Raw genomic sequence first — 20,977 nt, forward strand, 5'->3', positions numbered from 1 at the left:
ATTCAGATTTCTGATATCTTGGACCTTGTGTTGCTGGTTTACTAATAAAACAATACGAATAGAGCTTTCAATCTCCACAGGCCCAGAGACTCCCCAACCATCAGAATCTGTTAATACAAAAAAAAAAAAAAAAGTAGGCTACTTTAATAAGTAATTATTTAATGTTATACTTTGTTAAACTTTGTTATTACTAAACAATATTGTATTAAAACTTAATTATTAAATGTAATATTAAATGTTAAAAAAATACCCTTTTTAAAAAGTTCTCTATGTTTATATGTGATCACCGACTTCAGGGTGTACAGTCGTAAAATAAACAGAAATCGTCTCACATCATCTCTGGCTGGGTGTTTTGGCTCGTTCTTCTGCTGGACTGTAGCCTACATATTTCCTGTTTGCTCATTACAGTATCGCAGCTCTGCAAATCGTCAAGACGTCACCGCGGTGTCATTTTTATTTACACGAGACTCCAGCTGTTCCACTGACTCGGCAGACAGAGTCGATGTGTGTGTCCGTGGGTGTGTGTCATCGCCACGTGATCCAGCTCGCCAATGTCCTTCTACAACCCACTCAGCATCATGGCTGCGGATGCTGCGGATGCTCTCCTCCCGCACCGCATCCCCGGCCCATGCCTCCTGCCCCTGCTCCTCCTGATCGCCTCCGCTATCCCCACACCGAGCCACGGGCTGCTGGGCTTCCGACCGGAGGGCACGGGAGGAGATCTGTCCGTGCAGGACGGGCTGTTGAAGGCCATAGAAGGGACGCGGTTCATGTTACGCGTGTACTATGCAGCATCACCGCAGAGGCTCAACCGGACCTTCAGCAGCGCCGGCAGCACTGCTGCGCCGTGGATCGCTTTCATAGAAGAACCGGAACCGGGCAGAGAGGGGCAGGTGCATCCCAAACGCAACTTGTGCGTGGAGGAGAGCGCCAGGAGCTCGGATATAGAGCTCCTCGGATCTTTCAAGTCAACCTCCAGCCAGAACTCCATCCTGGTGGAGCTGCTCGCCAAAGAACTGCGGAGAGGAGAGAACATCAAGTATTACTCCATGTGCGCCTTTGACGGGATCAAATGGGAGCACTACCGGACGCGCGACTTCTGGCTGGCGGTGGTGGAGCGGCCGCCGCATGCGGACGGGTGGCTACAAGCGGGTCTTTCGGTGCTGCTTCTAGCGCTTTCCGCGCTTTTCAGCGGACTGGTAATCAGCATGCTCGCGCTGGACCCGGTGGAGCTCAAAGTGCTGCAGAACAGCGGCACGGACAAGGAGCAAAAGTACGCGCACAAGATCGAGTCGGTGCGCAAACACGGTAACTACGTCCTGTGCACCTTGGTGCTGTGCAACGTGCTCACCAACACTTTCCTGGTGGTCTGGACGTGCCAGATCCTCGGAGTGACGCCCGTCTCTACTGCGGCGTGCACTTTTCTCATCTTCTTCATCGGAGAGATCCTGCCGCACTCCGTTGCGTCCAGGCACGGGCTGGCTATCGCATCCAAGACCGTGTGGCTGACCAAGATGCTGATGCTGTTGACTTTCCCCATCACATATCCCATCAGCAAACTCCTAGACAATATGCTGCACCAGGAAATCAGCAACTTCTACACCCGTGAAAAGTTGCTGGCTATGCTGAGAGTTACCGACCCGTATCATGACCTGGTGAAAGAAGAGTTGAACATCATCCAGGGAGCTCTGGAACTCAGGAGCAAAACGGTGGAAGATGTGCTGACCCCTCTCAATGACTGCTTCATGCTGGCCTCGGATGCCATCCTGGACTTCTACACCATGTCAGACGTGATGCAGAGCGGATACACTCGCATTCCTGTGTTTGAGAACGAACGGTCTAATATTGTTGATATACTGTTCGTCAAAGATCTGGCCTTTGTTGATCCAGATGACTGCACCCCGTTAAAAACCATCACTCAGTTCTACAAGCACCCGCTGCACTGTGTCTTTAACGACACCAAACTGGATGCAGTGCTGGAGCAATTCAAGAAAGGTAAGATGTTTATCTTAGAACTCCAGTTGTGTAAAGTTACAAAAGGAAAAACCATTTAAAATCAGTCTAAAAAAAGGGTAATTCACACAATTCTCACCCTTATTTCACCCAAACCTGTATGCATTTCTTTCTTCTATGTAACAAAATAAATTTGAAATATGTTAATAAAACATTTGACTTAATTAAATTGAATTTGTATGGATGAAAAAAAAATGCTGGTTAAACCTGGTCTATTTAACATAAATAATTGTATGTTTACACACACACACACACACACACACACACACACACACACACACACATATATATATATATATATATATATATATATATAAACATTTTATTTATTTATTTTTGACATCATACATTGCACATTTAGCATCAGCACAACTTCAGCTGACATATGCAGAGAGGCCGGCAGCTGGACTCCAATAATTTGAATTTGTTCCCATGGCAACCATTTTCATTCCGTCATCATTGCTAACTGTTCACCATAGAGTTCGTATTAGTCATATTTTGACACGCCTTTAGCTTAAAATCTATAAATGACTCATACCAAGCACTGACCTGTGTGGCATGCAGGGATGCATACCATTTCCTCTTGATCCTGCCCTGCACAAAGTCTACAGACAGTGATGTGATGCGTTCTGACGCCTGGTATGCTATCATACTTTGGCCTCTACTGCATCACAGTGACAATTATGTAATAATTTCTTTTTGAGATTGATAGTGTTTTTTATTAAAGCACACAGCAGCAACAGCAGGGTGCAGAGTGCCATAATTCAGCTGTAATGCAGTAACCTGTCAGATGTACCACTCTCCCATGGTACAAGATTCACTGGATTTACCTTCCCCACAGGGCAAAAATGTTCGTACGCAGTAGATTTAGTACAGGGATCATCAACAGTATCAGTTCCATAACTGCCGTAGGAATTCAGGGCAGTTTAGGCAACGTAAAGACTTTCAGCACACACTGTCACCACACTGCACTTTAACCCTGGATTGAGTTTAATCTTTGTGCAAGACTTGGTTTTCCACCACACAGCAGAACTGTCTGAGAGAATTGATTAAACTTAGTTCTGAGGTTAAAGTTTACCTAGTGGACTGCTCTCAATTTTCAGTAATCTCTCCATTTAAATTAAACTGTAAAGGATGCATGTTGTCACTGTATTTTTTTCATGGAAATGTTTAGGAATCTTTATACACCTTTTTTATGACAGTTCATAGTGACCGCGGTTAGCTGTTAAAGGAATAGTTTACCCAAAAATGAAAATTTGCTGAATATGTACTCACCCTCAGACTATCCAAGATAGAGTTTGTTTCATAATCAGAACAGATTTGGAGAATCTACCTGTAGCATTACATTACTTGTTCACTGATGGATCCTCTGCAGTGAATGGGTGCCATCAGAATAAGAGTCCAAACAGCTGATGAAAACATCAGAATAATCCACAAGTAATCCACACAAGTCCAGTCTATCAATTAATATCACGTGACACGAAAATATGTGTTTTTATGAAATAAATCCATTACTGAGATGTTTTTAACTTCAAACTGTTAATGACCTGAAGGTGAATAAATGTTCATTTTTAATATTGACAATATTCTTTTAAGCTCCAAAAATAAAATGGAAAAATAACATGCAGTTTAGCTTTGCAAATACATCTTACAGGTTTGGAACGAAATGAGGTTTAATAATTGAATTAGTGTCATTTTTGGGTGAACTGTCCCTTTAAATCCAAGTGCTTGTCTGTATAGAAACATCAGGGCAGATTAGCTGCAGCAGTGACCTTTTGGTCCAATCAGTGTCTCAGCTTGGGACCATATGGACAAAAAGAGCAGAGCGAAAGAGAAGAGGATCTGCTTCCTCACACTGCGAGCACCCAGCCTGTCACTCTTTGAAGCTTTTGCCTCCAGTGAACATAATACAGCAGGAATTATGAAATATGCAGGCTCAACCTTTCTCTCTCCACTCAGTGAAGTAAGGCAGATGTTGAACAGCAGGTAAAGGTGAAGCTAAATAAAATGGAGAATAAGTTACTGAAGTGGTAAACTAAGTGTATATGTACTTTTAAAAATAGCAAAATTTATTATTCTTTTAAGCACATAAGAAATATTAAATGCTTAATTTAAAACACACTGGTTATTTACAAACTGCTACTTTACCCAGTTCAACCCAACAGGTACATTCTCCAAAAGTCTATTACTTTATTTGTCCTCTGGACCAAAAATTACAATTTAAGAATGTTTTTAACCCAACTGACTTTCATTGGGAGGAAAAACCAGATACATTTTTCAAAATATCTGCTTTTGTAAATTTTTTTACTTTTGTGTGTACTATCCCTTTAAACATCAAAAGTATTCAGACATAGGCAGATCATAAGCTGGATAAATTTAGAAACAAGAAATCACAAAGGATCTGACTGATCATGATTTGGTTGGCAGTCTCCGTTACTTATCTCTGTTGTATCCTCTTGTAACTCTGCTAGTCTGTCCTATAAAGACAAAAAGCAGATAAAAATAAATGTTTAAAAGAACCAAAAACATAAATGACATGCCCTTTGATCAGAGGTGGAAAGTAACGAATTACATTTACTCGCGTTACTGTAATTGAGTAGCTTTTTTGTGTACTAATACTTTTTAAAGTAATTTTTTAAATCTGTAATTTTACTTTTACTTAAGTATATTTTGTTTGAAGTATTGTACTTCGCTACATTTTAAAACATATGAATTACTGAGTAAAAAAAAAAAAAAAAAATCGCTCCCTGGAAACTACGGCAGTAAATAATGAGCAGGAGGGCAAACTGGCGCTAAAATCACAAGAAAGATGCAGACGGACAAAACAGGCGTTAGTGGTGCAGACACCGCTGAAAACGAAACCCCGTCATATTCTGAAGTTGAACTCGAAGGAAATGAAGTGAACCCCTGGCCATATGTATGCTCTATTATGCAGTGTAAGCTGTACTTGCTTAGGAAGACCAAACTAGCAGCTTATAAAATCTCAACAAGACATCAACCCTTCGCAAGAATGTAGAGGTAAGCTAAATAATTGCATCGTTGCATTGCTGGTTAAAATGAAGCTTTGACATTTTAGCAAGAGGTTTTGCACAAATTAGCCAAAAAGTGGTGAGGAGTGTGCTATTTTTGTTTTAATGATGTGCGCGCGCATTTATAGTGCGTTCTTTCACTGTGTGATTCAGTCTCCTAAAATCCATTTAGAATGATCACAAAATTGAAGATATAGGGGCAGAAAATTACATATTTATATAATTTCATATATTAAATCAAAATCACACAAAGAATGCCATCTTTTCCTCCAAAAATCATCATGAATATATACATACATATATATAACAGTTCAGTAAACAAGTTAATTAAGAGACTTGCGTTTTAGACATCATATTGCCTTTTTTAGCTCTATTTCTACAACAGAAAATAATTCCAAACACAGCCACCAAAGCACAGTTTTGCGTCTCTGAGCAACGTGACAGTGTTTCGTTCCTGAATGAATCAACCGTTTAAATGATTCGGTTCAATCGCAATGACTCACTTATTAACAGTGACTTGCTGACACATACAGGCCATTTTAATTTCACATTTAAAGTATCTTTTGATTTTTTTAAATAATTAATTTCTTATCATTTTAAATGAGTATTCAAAATTTTATGTCTTGTATATCAAAACATTATTCATGCATTTGTAACTGCAGGTTAAATGCATTCTTGTCCTGCACTAAACAGTGTAATACATCTAAATGCAACTTCCAATGAATCTTCTGCATTTCCTCTGCATTAAAAGATGAGTTTGTTGATACTGATTTGCCTGGTAACAGCCCAAATGTTTTATTATTCTAAATAACTGATTCCTTTAATTAAAAACAACTAGTTTGAGATTAATAGACCTATCCCAGGGGTGTCAAACTCAGTTCCTGGAGGGCCGTAGCCCTGCAGAGTTTAGTTCTAACCCTGCTCCAGCACACATATCATGTAGTTTTCAAATAAACCTAAATGATAAGATTAGCTGGATCAGGTGTGTTTAATTAGGGTTATATCTAAACTGTGCAGGACTGTGGCCCTCCAGGATATGAGTTTGACACCCTTGGCCTGTCCCATTTTGACTCCCTCCCACTGTTAAAATGTAACTAAGTAATTTTTACTCTGAGTAAATTTTAAATGAGCTACTTTTTACTTTTACTTGAGTAGATTTTTAGACTGGTACTTTTACTTGTACTTAAGTAAAATTTCATTAATGTAATGGTACTTTTACTTGAGTAGAATATTTTTGTACTCTTTCCACCTCTGCCTTTGATGTTTGCTAATGATTCCACTAGGGTTTATGCAGAAAATGGTGCTAAAACAAACAATCCAGAGACTTAGGTTTCGTCTGAAAATAGTTTGCTTTGCTAAAAAAAAAAAAAAAAATTGGCCAGAGATAAGAGAGAAAAAAATCTAGAAATTTAAACCACACCAGGAAATTGAAGGAAAGAATTAAGTTCGTAAATAATCAGCTAAAATGTATGTGAAATTTTGAACTGTTGGTGGCACTATAGTTATAGGGACTATCAAACCCTATCAAAGGAAAAAAAATAAATACAAATACAAATTGGTGCCTACACACCTTTAGTGCTTGGCCCCTAAAGTGTATGGCCCCTTGAGTTTCAGGATCAATATATAATTCCTACTCCTCAAACTGTATTGTGCATGAATAATCAGACCTTGAAGTTGTACCAAACCTGTAGGAGTTTCTTTCTTCTGTGGAACATAATTATATTTTGAACAATGTTGTTAATTTAATAGTTTATGGTCCCCATTGACTTCCACAATATGGAAAAAAAAATACTATGGAAGCTTATGGGCATCATAAACAGAAATTCTTCAAAATATATTTTTCCGTGTTCAGTTGAAGAAAGAAAGTATTGCAGGTTTGGAACAACATGAGGGTGAGTAAATGATGGCAGGTGATGGCAAATAATGGCTTTCATTTTTGGATGAACTATCCCTTTAAGCTCAAATGCAGGTCAAATGCAACATGAATGATGCACAAGCATCAAAATTAAAAAGGCCTATAAAACATGATTAAGAAAAAAAGCAAATGCATTTTTAGGACAAACTCCTATTTAGAAATAATTCAGGCATTTCCTTCTATGTTTTCAGCTACACACTGCTTTATTTAGCAATTCCCACCATACTGCTCTGCCATGCATCACATGAGTAGAGTATAGTGCCAGCTTTAACAAGTTCATTTGCTGGCACAGCAGCTGAAGGAATCACAGGGACATCCACGTGGGCTCAGACACCCTGGATCCGCGTGCAAGCGTGCGAGTGTTATATAATAGCGGAGTGATGTAATGTGTTTCCCTGAACATCAGCTTTGAGGTGTATCGAGCCGAGTGCTGCATTGCCCTTGCTCCTGCAGAATTCTTCACTTCACTCAGCGTGTGCCGCCCCCATAGAGACCACAGCGTGAGAGAGGCAGGCTCCTGTCCGTTAGGTTCTCTCTATCCAAAGGTTGAGGATTATGTATTTAGTCATCTCCGCCTGAAATTATATTCCAGATCTGTCCGAATGATGATGATTAACAGAAATGCTAGCTGGGATGTTTCGTTTGTTCCATTGCAATAGCTGCTGTTTGGGAATTCAATGAACAATGTTGTATAAGCACACTGATCGTGCTTCATAAGGTTTTTAAAAGGGTAATATATTTTATTTAGATTTTTCTTTACAATCATTTATCTTTTTATGATTTATTTTTTATTTTATTTATTTATTTTGCTGCGGTTCCTTTAAGATTTCAACGTAAGTGCCCTCTTTGCATATGAAATGAGATATAGGTTTGTTGCAGCAACAAGCTTCCGGTTTGTAGTTGCAGGTGCCATTATAGATTTATATTTCAATAACAGACTGGCAAAGCTAGGCAAAAGCTGCATTACATTATGAGAGGTGAATTAAGCAATCTGTTGAAATGACCAGACTTCAGCTGTTAGTTAGCCTCATAAGGCTCTGGTAAATATTAAATAGCCATTGTTAATGTGTGTGTGTGTGTGTGTGCGCGCGCGTGTGTGTGTTTAGTCTACATGCACATGCATATGTTTATGTAACAATGTTTTTGAAAGTCTCTTATGCTCACAAAGGCTGCATTTATTTAATCAAAAATAAAGAAAAACTTTAATATTGTGAAATGTTATTACACTGTTTTCTATTTTAATAGATTTTTCTATTTTAAATCATTCTAATATGCTGTTTTGCTGCTCAAGAAACATTTCTTATTATCAATTTTGAAAACAGCTGTGCTTAACATTTTTATAGAAACCATAATATTTTTTTCTTTTTTTTAGCATGCCTTGATTTCATAAAAAATGAAAAAGAACAGCATTTTATATAAATAAAAATTTGCTGTATATTGCAATTGTTTTACTGTCACTTTTGATCAGTTTAATGCATCCTTAAAAAAAAAAACTAAAGTAACCCTAAACTTTTGAATGATATATATATATATATATATATATATATATATATATATATATATATATATATATATATATTGTATACAAATACCAAAAATTTAAAATTTTGGCATCATAATTATTTAATATTAAGGGAGACGTGAACTAATGTCAGAATAGCCATTAATGCCTGAGCAGCATTTTGAAACTCAAAAATAGCAAATTCCAACAGTTTCCAGGTTTTTAGATTGCTCAGCTTCACCATCAGAGCCACAGGGCTCCCAAACCCCATTGCATAACCACTCAGTGCTCTTTACATAAGGTCAGGTCTGAATCTTCAAAACTGTCATAGTTAATCTCTTCATGCTCCTTCATTTCAAGCACTCTTTATTTCATGTGACAAATCAGTTTAACAGTGCTAAAGACTGTCTGCAACAGAAATCACATACACAAGTATCCAAAGGGTGAAAATAAATGGACAAGGCTTCATTTACTAAAGTTGTGTGACTATTGATTCTGCACACTTTGCCTAATAACTTGATTCATGGATTGATTTAATAGCACTGCAGTTTTGTTAAATTGGCTTTACTTTGCATAAATGAGGGTGCAGATTAAAATTAAATACCAAATGCTTATCATGCTATGATGCTCCTGTGTCTTTCTCTGGCACTGTAAAGGGAAATCTCATTTGGCTATCGTACAGAGGGTCAATAACGAAGGAGAAGGAGATCCTTTCTATGAAGTCATGGGCATCGTCACTCTAGAAGATATCATCGAGGAAATCATCAAGTCTGAGATTGTGGACGAAACGGACCTCTACAGTAGGCGTTTACTATTTCTGTTCTTTAAATCTGGTGCACTTTTGCTTATCTTAGGCCTTTTTCTATCTTCTCATCCTTCAATATTAATGATTCAGATGAACACTCAAACACAAACTCAGTCTAATAGTGAATTATAAGAAGAATATTTCCTCTACACAGCAATTGCAGAGCATTTGTCTTGTGAAACCTGCCCTAATTCCTGCTGCTTCCTCATGCACAGTCGATAACACTGTGACCCTGTTGCAAATAATTATCACACCAATTGGATTCCAGAACTTGGTGTTATTGTCTTTTGGCAAAGCCTGTTCTCTGCAATTATCAATTCATTTTTAACCATGATTAACAGTGCTGACATACTGGGGGAGACTAGGCTTTGTAAGTTTTACTATGAATATTTTGTAAGTTAATTGGAAAAGTGAATTCATTTCTGTACAGACATTTACCTTAACGTCTTAACTACAAAAAAAAAAGTTTCTACCAAGGAAATAACTAGTTATGAATACCATCTTGACCTTTTGTGAAATCATATCCCAGTATAGCTTCAAAGTGGGATAAGTTGTCACAATGGGAACCTACAATAATAGTGCAATAACAGATTATACAGGAGCAGAAAGAAGGAAAAAAGTATATTTTGCATCTCAAACATATCATATGCTCTCATTGACTTGTTATTGGTTTGAGGTAAAGCCTATCCAGTATAACGTATTGCTGTTGTGTTGTGGCAGCTGATAACCGTACGAAGAGGAGAGTGTCTCACCACGAGAGGAAACAGCAAGATTTCTCCATATTTAAACTGTCAGAGAGTGAAATGAAGATCAAAGTCTCACCACAGCTTCTGCTCGCAACACATCGCTTTCTAGCAACAGGTAATCTCAGTTCACAGCTGTGGGAGAGAGTCAAATATCTGACCCTGTTAATGATCAATCCAGACAATTCTGGATTCATAGAATTTGACATTTTAAGAAACTGAGAGTTGTTTTAGGTTTAAAACACATACAGTTCAAGACCAAAAGGATGTGTTCACATTAATTTGACAATCTAGTGTATCTACTGTACTCATTTGGTGCAGCATTGCAAATCATCAACAAATGATGAAGGATCAGAATGCTGCGGTTTCATTGTCAGTATCATTAATGTGTTTGTTATTCTCTCTGTTCTCTTTATTTCGGTAGAAGTAGAGCCTTTTAAGTCGACACATCTCTCAGAGAAGATCCTCTTGCGGTTGATAAAGCACCCAAGCGTGGTGCAGGAACTCAAGTTTGATGAGAAAAACAAGCGATCACCAAAGCACGACCTCTTCCAGCGCAACAAGCCTGTGGATTATTTCATCCTCATATTGCAGGTAAAGTACTACAGGTTTTAAAAGACATTCTGAAAGTCATTATAAATAAATGTTACAAATTAAAAACTTTTTTAGTAAAAAAAAAAATTCTAATTGTTATGCAGATAAAGTAATTTATGATACAATTATATTACATATATTATAAATTATATTACTTATAATAAAATATAGCCTTTTTAACTATTGGCCCCTGCTGTAAGTGGAGAAAATGCTGTATTCATCAGTTTTCATGCAGTGATTGCAAACAGAGGAAAATAAATATTTTAATTAAATCTAAAAAAAATATTAATTTTGTATATATTTGTAACAAATATTTGTTATGCTAATCAATTAATTTATAGAAAAAAAATGTAATTCATGACAAAATTATAGTACATTAATAACGTGCTAAATAAAAGCCTTTTTTTTTACTTTTGAACCAATGCTGTAAGAGGAAAAAAAAAAAAAATTATTATTGCAAACTGAGAAAAATAACTAGTTTTATTAAATAATATATTATAAAAATGATTTCAAAATTGTTTTGATAATTAATTAATGACAAAATACTACATTAATGAAATGCAAAATAAAAGCTGTCACTATTGGACCTCACTGTAGGGTGAGAAAATTTTAATTGTCCTCAGTTTATATATTTATAAATTGTTAATAGATTATATATTTGTTCAAATTTCAAACTCTTATGCTAATCAAAGAATGTATGGCAAAATTATATTACATTAACTGCATGCAAAATAAAAGAATTTTCACTTTTGGAAATCACTGTAAGTAGAGAGGTTTTTTCCTCTCAGTTTTCATAATTGCAAACTCAATTTTAAATATGTGAACCATCTCTCTCTGGCTGCAGGGTCGAGTGGAGGTAGAGATTGGTAAGGAGGGACTAAAGTTTGAAAATGGGCCATTTACATACTACGGCTTACCTGCTATCATGACCATCCTACCCACAGGTTTGTTTGCTGATTCAGTATTTACCAGAATTCATCACTGGAGCTGAACAGAGCCTCATTAAATAAATCAACCGGAGTTTCCAGAATATCTCGAACAAGGTTTCCCTGCAGTAAAAATATTAATAAGCAATTGAAAAACTCTGAGAGGCGTTGAGCGTGGAGCATATGTGACCCCTCTAGCAACGCTCTCCAGAGATAATTAAGGGAGCAAATCTAAATCGAGCGGCTATGTTAATCTTAGGAGAGTAGAGTCGGGTAATTACAGCGGGAGAGAAACTCTCATCTGTCCACTCAAGCAAAACGGCACATTATTATATAAGGATGAAAATCTCATAAGCTTAGCATCATGAAAATGTAAAAATAACTTAAAGGATGGAGCCTTTAGCTCTTGTTGAAGAGATTAATTCAGAATGAATGTGCATTAAATGTAAGCTAAGTGTCTGTGTTATATAGTCTGTCTCTCTGGTTAGGGTTTTCTCTATGATATAAACACAGAAATTAAAAATGCAAACACGTACTACATACCAACATACTCCATCCAGGACTTTAGCATCTGCTAATGAGATATAGGACATCTACATGGACACAAAGAGATTCTGTGTATGGCATATGTTTTATTTGTTCATGGTTGTACACACAACACTACAAGTTTTCCTACTGTTTTAGGATTTCATATCCTATTTTTTACATGTATTTTTGCCACAATTTAACAGTTAAAGAAAAAGTAAAAAATAATTGAAAAAAAAAATACTTTGAGAAGCAGTATTGTATATATAATATATAGAATTCTTTCCAGAGAATGTATCTTTAATAGGAGAGCATTTTGTCTTACTGCACTGGAAGAATGTTTCAGATATTTTTATGCATAAACATTAAAAAACAAAATAAAATAAAAATCTGCCAAACGTGCAGTACAAAAGACAAGATAAACTTACGGGAATTTCAGGATACTATGTAAGAAAACAAATCACAGTATCTAATGTTTCAATTCAAGTAGGAATCTCTACTATGAAACTGTTTCTAAAGAAAAAAAATTTTGGTTCAAGAATTTTTGATTTTTAAAAAAAAAAGTAAACTCATAAAGAGCTCACTTTTGCAGTGAATAAACAAGTCTAATCAAGTTGTGTACATTTGGCATAATTTTTGAATTTGTAAGTAGTCCATCTCAACATATAGGTATATAAATATATATAGTAAGTAGATTCTCAATATGCTAGGTAAAGAACATTTTTATATCTAAAGCAATAATCAACTGAATGACTTCTACTCGTGTGATCCAGTCCACAGATCACCGTCCCGGAGCAGCGGTCTCAATCATTCGGATACTACAATCCACGGAGGCAGTCTGGGTCAACTGAGCATCAGCGGAGGACCGTATTTACCAGACTATTCAGTTCGCCAGCTCACAGACCTACAGATCATTAAGGTAAACTTGACATGCGGAAAAAGCTGGATGAGGGGACAATTCAAGGTCATGTTATGTTTCATACCCCAATATTAAAATAAATTAGTATTGTATTTTTAATTTTAAGACTATTAATATTTTTGACTTAAATTACTGTAATGCTGATCATAGTAATGAAAAAATCCTGTCTACATACATTTTTCTTTTTCCTCCCCTTTTATTTTTTCAATAATAAAATAATACATAATTAATTTTTCACTACATTTAGATTTTCTTTAAAAATATTGATCAGCATTACATTCAATATGACCATACTTACGATTGTACTTTCCATTTAAATAATTAATGACAGTGTGCACAAGGAAAAAGCATATGTTAATTTATAATTCAAACAGTTTTATTTTTGCATATAAAATTAATATATAAAAATACAAGTAAATCGGATTAAAAATATGTGCAATTTAGATATAATACATTTTAATATAATATAATTTAGACAATGCAACATTTACCTTTAACTCATGGCTTACAGTCATTTTCTATTTCTGGCTATTTCTTTATTAAAAATGTAGTCTTTTTTTATTGATTTGTATGTAAAATATGTCCCAGATCCAGTTTTTTTTAGGCCGATCCAAGGACTCCCATTGAGTTTTTATTTTTCGGTGTTCTTTAGCTTTGCTCCACAAGTGCTAAAGCAGATACTTTTTAATAATAATAAATAATTTTTATGTAAACCATAACATTAACATTACATGTTAAAACTCAGATAGAATTATGAGATGTCTCATTATATTATGCTATTCTTTCCAGATCACTCGTAACCATTATCAGAACGCCCTGACAGCTACTCGCATGGACAGCTCTCCACAAACCCCCGACGCAGAGAGTCATGCGCCCGGGGAGAGAATGACAATCCCTGAGACACGCTCCAACAGCATCGCCCTTCCTCTGACAGAACCACGGCCCTGTCTGACCCGATTCCACCAGCACAGCCACCTCTACAGACAGCCAGACAGCACCAGCACACTTAATGAGAGGAACCGCATCGTCCGTGAGTGCATGCGCTTCTCATTTATAGCATCTTTCTTGGGTTCTCTTGGTCATTTTCCAGGCAGCAAGTGCATATTAAAACAGTTTGACATGAAAGCACTGAAATACATTTCTTTGGAAGGTTGTTTTACAAATTTGAATACACTCAAATATAACCATAAGATATCAATGTCTGTCACTGCAATCTTTGTGGAAAGCGAGGATGTAGATAATCTATGTTTGAAATTAGGACGTTTCTCACAGCTTCCAAATGCAAGACAAGACAGATGGTCGAACTCTAATCCTCTTACTAAAACTAATCAGACTTTGTGTGAAAAAGTTGAACTCTGATTCTTAAGCTAGAAATCACTTAGTTCAGTTTCCTCTAATAAATGAGGCCTGTACTAAAGTGCACACATGATCAAATGCAGGGTAATCAAATTACACTGTTATACAATATCATATCAATGTTAGCATTTATATGAAATGCCACTGTAAATATTTAATACACTTTGGGTGCAATACAGATTACATAATCTTTATTATAATTGAATGTAGACTTTACATTTATTTACAACTGTACTTTTCATTTAAATTTACATTACCAATGCACAATGTGCTTTTTTAAGGAAACATAAATATAATAATTTATCAGCAAATCTTTAAAATATTGTGTGACATGAGTTTTGAAAAACAAAATAAAAGATTCGGGTTTATTTTTGTCTTCTAACATGAAAATCTCTTACAGTCTAAAATACTACGTGCCACCAATCAAATGATATAACAGTAATCAGACAGCAGCAAAAATACAAAATAAACAATTAATCTTACCATCCACATCCTGATCATGACCGCAGGCCTCTTCATCAGGATCTTCTCCCTCAGATCTTGACTCAAAGAGACATAGACGTAATCCAAAAACAAATGCAGAATCATTTTCTTCTTCATCACTCGCGAATGGGTGAGAAATATTCCACGGTTCATTGTAAAGAGTCTTCATTGAAAAAACTGTGGTTAATCTCAGGTTGTCATGAAAATTAAAGGCTACTGGTTGTTTTGGAAAAGGTCAATGCCTTCAATACATCCACCCCAACTTCCTGTTTCAATAGCAATTGTGCCTGCATTGATAATTGCATACTAGCTTTATATTGCAGAAATAGTAGGAGTAGTTGCTAATATGCTGTTTCATATGTCAACGCAGGTCAGAAAATTGTGTTTGGTTAATCAGTTTCATTTTTATGTCAAAAGACATGCATAGTGCTACAAACTCCTGTCTTGTTTATTTCCTGTGTGGCCATCTGATTCTGGCTCTCTGGCTCCCCTTGTAGGAAGTAAGTCCGATGGACAGAAGAGCCCCAGTGACTCTGTGTTCCTGCGTATGGATAACACCCCATATATAAGAGATACTGGTGCGGAGAGAAAAGAAGGAACTGGTGGGTGAACTTATGGATGATTTCTGATGCCAAACTATGATATAATTTTATGCACTGATATACAGTGTTTACCTCAGTAAGTCTAAAAATGAATAGAAAAGCTGCTAAAAACTAAATCAAAAGAAGAGACTGGGCATTAGGTGAACATGCATCACTGTAGAAACTACACTTTTTGAAATACAAAAATATATTTTTTATGTTATATTATTTTTACGTTTTTTCCCACCCTCATGCTATTTCAAACCTGTATGCTTTCAACGGACACACAATGAAAATTTGTTAAGAAAACTCTTATTTTTATTATTATTTTCAAAGTCATTTTACATTTTTGTTTCTCAAGCAACTACAGTCATGCCCAAAAATATGGACAACCTTGGTAAATATAATCAAAGAAGTCTGTGAAAATTAATCTGCATTGTTAATCCTTTTGATCTTTAAAAAAATAAAAATCTAACCTTTCATTGGGTAAGAATTTAAAATGGGGGAAAATATCATTATGAAATAAATGTTTTTCTCTAATATACATTGGCCCCAATGTATATTAGAATTATTTAATACTGTAATACCCTATAATTATACCTTTATGCAGTAAAAGGTTCCTAAAGATTCTTCAAAATATCTGTATGTCTTTAGAAGTAACAAATAAAGCATACAGGTTACAAAATGGCCTAAGGGTGTATAAACAATGCCTATTCCTTTAAGAAGGGTGGTGGTCTGCTCTCTGACTAAAAGCACCCCAACTTTCAAACACTGGAGTGGCTGTTTGACAGCGAGCGAGACGTTTGACAGACTGCAGGGAGAGGAAATGCATGGGCTCTAGTCTCTGTTTATACAACCTGCAAAGGAATGTTGACATCTGGCTAGAACTGTCCAGTTCAGCTCTGCTTGTTATGACTGGAGGTTAATAGGGATGACTAAATCAAGAATCAATGCTGTTTGGATGTATAGAGAAGAGAAGAGAAGAGAAGAGAAGAGAAGAGAAGAGAAGAGAAGAGAAGAGAAGAGAAGAGAAGAGAAGAGAAGAGAAGAGAAGAGAAGAGAAGAGACTAACCAATGACTTTCCAGTTCAGTTTGTCATGTGATCCTAGCATCGTTGTCATAGTGTGTCCGATCTATTTCAGATGCGACGGCCGTTCCCATGGAGACGGACCTGTCTACATCCCAGCTCATCAGCTCTCACTCTCTGGGTGCCTCGGATGAGAACCTGGGGAAAAAACTGCTCCGGAAACTCAGTGTGTATCAGCAGCCAAGCACCTGACTGAATCGCAAATTTGTGAATCTGCCCAGTAATGACACGACACCTGCGTTTACAGCTGCACACACACACACACGCACACCTGCTTTTAGTCTGCATTTTCAAATTCCATCTGTTTCCTAGCAACCAGCCAGACAAACTGCAGCCCACACTTTTGTTTAATACAAAAAAGAACAATGTGATTTACGCAAGTAGGACATATTTCTGGGTCAGCAGCCTTTGTTGCTTCTGGAAAAACAGTTTTATCAAGAAATCATTCCTGCTGGTGCTCCGGCAAAGCTTTCTGACTAGCTTAACCAACTAGACTCATCAACCGTCATCGGTTCAATTATGTTTCTTACTTTCATTTATGCATTTAGAAGACACTTTTATACAACAATTCAAATTGTAAAATTTGAAGTATATACCTTGCTGAAAAGCAAACTTGGTGGAAAGCAAACGTATAACTTACAAACTAATAGATTGTAAAGTTACATTTGGTGTACTTTCAATATACTTTGAGCTTTCTTTATATATAGATATGTTTAGATATTATATATATGATTTATGTATCAACATTTTCTTAATTATTATATTAATTAAATACATAATATAGACTATCAGTTAATTTTGTGTGAATTATTTTTTACAAATCTGTATTTTGTTTATTCTTTCTTGAATGTCCTTAAAACTTAAAAACCTTGAAAGGGCTTTTCAACAATTTTTCAAACATGATTACAGTTAGAGTATATTAAAGAAGTACATTTACAGTAAATTAATTTAAAACCCAGTATATATAGATATAATATTTAATATTTAATGTTATTTTTTATTTTATTTTAAATATGCATTTGTCAAGCTAACATTCAAAGTATTGACAAACCTTGGTTTAATAAAATAATAAAAATAAAGTGGTTATGTGATTTTCATTTGATTTGATTCTTACATTCAAATTCAAATTGCAATTCTGTTTCCCGTTTCAGTTCAAATTGAATTCAAATTCAGGACTTGAATTGAAATTTGAACAGCATCTGAATGGTGCACAATTCTGCCAGAAACGTGTCCTATTTGCTGAATCACAGTCTTAATCAATCAGACATTTTCATCACTTATTCATGCTTATCAGTTGACAACCTTTTTACTTCAATTATTCAGGTCAGTTTAAAACTAGGCATTTTACATTTCACTTTCTACTCTCTAGGCAACAAAAAAAGAAAGAAGTCTTGTGATGGAGATAAACCTTTGGAAGACAATCCTGAACAATCACAGGTGAAGACCTAGCATTCATTGTAAGGGTTTGCTTCTCCCACAAATGTGAAATCCTCTGCAGCCCTCCTCTGATCCTGAGTGAGAGAAAGCACAACCCAGTGTACAATGACCACCACAACAGATGTAGCATCAGAAAACCTTGCCTTCAGGAATATAATGTTACAACAAACCTGAAATATACAACATCCAGCAAGACACATGTTTTCTTTCATTGACGAGATGCTACATAACCGTTGATATACTACAGTTTTGATGGCGGTTTATGATGATGTCATCTCCAGTCACTGTGGTAATGACATTGTGACCTCTGACTCCGGGCAAAGCCAGCAAGCACAAGCCTGGAAACCTGAAGCCAACCATTTGAATAATGAGAGGGCATAACCTTTAGTATGTCACAAAATATGGTCATCTTTCAGTAGAAACAAGGTGTTTATTGTGTGATTTTCTATCATATTTAGTGAGAGGTATTTGTCAGGCTGTGCCTGGAACTTAATCAAGATATCAGAGGCAGATTTGAGACGGATCAGACCCATTTATTTCATATTCTGTTGAATAGCCGAGATGTTGACAGAGAAAAAATACCTATATTAGGGAAAAGTGCTGTCAGAGTCTTTTTTTTTTTCTTCTAGTTTCTGTGTTTAAAGTATGGATATTTTATGTTGATTTCTTATCATTTTGCTTTAAGTTTTGCACTTCTGTTCGGCTGAGAGCACAGGGTACAAAGAGATATGGCTTTTTTTTCTTTCTAGCTATTTTTGGCCATATTCAATAGTTTTTTTTAAAATAGTGTGAGATGCCAGTGCTAATGGTCTAAGCACATGTATCTGAAGATAGATTTATTTGTTTAAAAATAATAACATTTATTATATTGGCATGCTTTTCTCAAACAGCAGTGTTATTATTGTTATTATTAGAACAACATTGTGTTTACTGTATGAAATATAGATATTTAGGACATGCGCAAGCCATAACTTGAACAAACTTGAAGCATTGATACTAAAATGTCACCTCAGATAGATATATATCAGATATATATATATGAAAATAATAAGCAATATCCAAAACATGCAAGAAGCCTATAGTATTTATTTATTTTGAGCCCTTTTGAAAATGATAGAATATTTAGTAATTTATTGCAACGTGCTGAGTTTCCTTTCATAAGCATGCTGCTATGTAAATTTAATCTTCAAGCTCCATACCTCCTGTAAATTAGAGCCTTTTTAAATGGCATTCATACTATCATTCAAAAGTCTGAGGCCACTAAGATTTTTTTAAAGGAATTAATACTAATTAATTAATAAGGATATGCTTTAAATGGATTTAAAAAAAAAGTTTCAGGAAATATATTTTATAATGTCACAAAAAAATTATATTTAAAATAAATTCTGCTTATTTGAACATCAAATAATAATAAAAATTGATTTTTAATAATAAAAATTAATAATAAGAAGAAATGTTTTTCGAGCACAAAATCAGCATATTAGTATGATTTCTGAAGTATTCTGTGACACTTAAAACTGGAGAAATGATGCTGAAACTTCAGCTTTGCATCAGAGAAATAAATTACATTTTAAAGCATATTTAGAGAGAAAACAGGTATTTTTAATTTGTAATAATATTTCACAGTATTAGGGTTTTTACTGTATTTTCAGTCAAATAAATGCATACTTACTGGGTATATAAGAGACCTTTTTCATAAACAAAAAAAATCTTACTGACCTCAAACTCTTAACCAGAAGAGTATCAGAAAAATATCTGAGCTGCCATCACTGGTTCACTGCCATGACTTTCCCAGCATGCCGTCTTCATGACAAACTAACCAATCTCAGCCCATCCCTGCCAAAAACAGGTCACATGATTACATTATGCCAGGGGATTATACATTGCATGAAAGGCTGTTTTTTTCTGAGTATGTCGAGTTAATACCTCTCTCCTGCATGCACGCAGCAGACACTGGTGAAATGTAGAGACTGTTGGGCCACAAGCGAGACTCTTTTTGCCTCTATGCTAACAGTGTCCCTACCACACCACAAGGAAGTCGAACACAGAAAGCACAAAGACTCAGGCTGGAAACCACTGGATGTCTGTTTCTTTCCCCTTGATATTTATCCCTATATTGAATAGCAATAACCAAGCTAGCCCCTTTTATAAAGTTGCTTTGCATCTTGATGATCTTGAGTGAACTGAATGTGCCTGATTGCTTTCAGGCACATTCACAAGGACACTTTGTGTTGTGCAATACTGTGAGCTAAAGTCACTGTACAGAGAGCACATGCTGACGGGAAAAGACAGAAAGAAGAGGGGGCAGCACTTTTAATGTCACTGTGCTGCATTGCAGGGTGGGCTGAGTGACGCATGCTGACGTCTGGTTCAACCCCTCCAAACAAACAGATGATTGACTCAAGCACTGATTGACTCAGCTGCTTCCAGTGAAACGACACATTCAATGATGTGTATATTTAAGCCTTAATCTGTGGGTATTTGCTTAAGACGTTTTCACTCTCTGTACAGTGAGTTGGCCGAAGGATAGATATATGTTTCTACAGTTTTCAAAGACTTCTATTTGAAAACACCTGATGAATTGTGTATGACTTTACAAAAAATGATGCTCTGATTATATAAGGACATATATATATATATATATATATATATATATATATATATATATATATATATATATATATATATATATAAATAAAATATCAAATATTCTATTAAGTCTTGATGTGGTATATTAGAATAAGAAGTACCACTGAACTCTCAATAAATTAATTTTTGACTCAAATTTGTCTTGGAAAACATAATTTTTGTTCGAATGCAGTAAATGAACACATTTAAGCAATATAGCAACACCAAAGGTTTATTATTACACATTCTTTGAATATGCTTAATCATAAAGTGTGTTCTGATGCCACCAGATCAGGCAGAATCTGCTACACTGAGGGTCTATCATCACAGGTGCCATCTGTGCCTGTTAAATGGCTTTTTTTTTATAGCTTTGCATAGAGTGAAAAGTTACTTATTAGTTCACTCAAAAATGAAAATCTGAATCCGAAAATGTAC

At 35.7% G+C, this 20,977-nt stretch overlaps 1 protein-coding gene across 2 annotated transcripts; it reads left to right on the forward strand.

The window, feature by feature from the left end:
• Positions 1-305: 305 nt before the first annotated feature.
• On the forward strand, positions 306-19,280 carry LOC132156800 (metal transporter CNNM1). Of its 2 annotated transcripts, none has more exons than XM_059565832.1 (10): positions 306-1,995; positions 9,115-9,258; positions 9,984-10,124; positions 10,431-10,600; positions 11,445-11,544; positions 12,825-12,970; positions 13,760-14,000; positions 15,307-15,411; positions 16,533-16,697; positions 17,847-19,280. In XM_059565832.1, the coding sequence occupies exons 1-9, from the start codon at positions 552-554 to the stop codon at positions 16,667-16,669; spliced, it is 2,628 nt and encodes an 875-aa protein (XP_059421815.1). In that variant the 5' UTR covers positions 306-551; the 3' UTR covers positions 16,670-16,697; positions 17,847-19,280. The 2 variants fall into 2 exon arrangements, with proteins under 2 accessions (XP_059421815.1, XP_059421814.1); XM_059565831.1 differs by having other exon boundaries at positions 16,533-16,643.
• The last annotated feature ends 1,697 nt before the right edge of the window (positions 19,281-20,977 follow it).

This window comes from Carassius carassius, chromosome 14 (assembly GCF_963082965.1).
Source record: "Carassius carassius chromosome 14, fCarCar2.1, whole genome shotgun sequence".
Taxonomy (NCBI): Eukaryota; Metazoa; Chordata; class Actinopteri; order Cypriniformes; family Cyprinidae; genus Carassius; species Carassius carassius.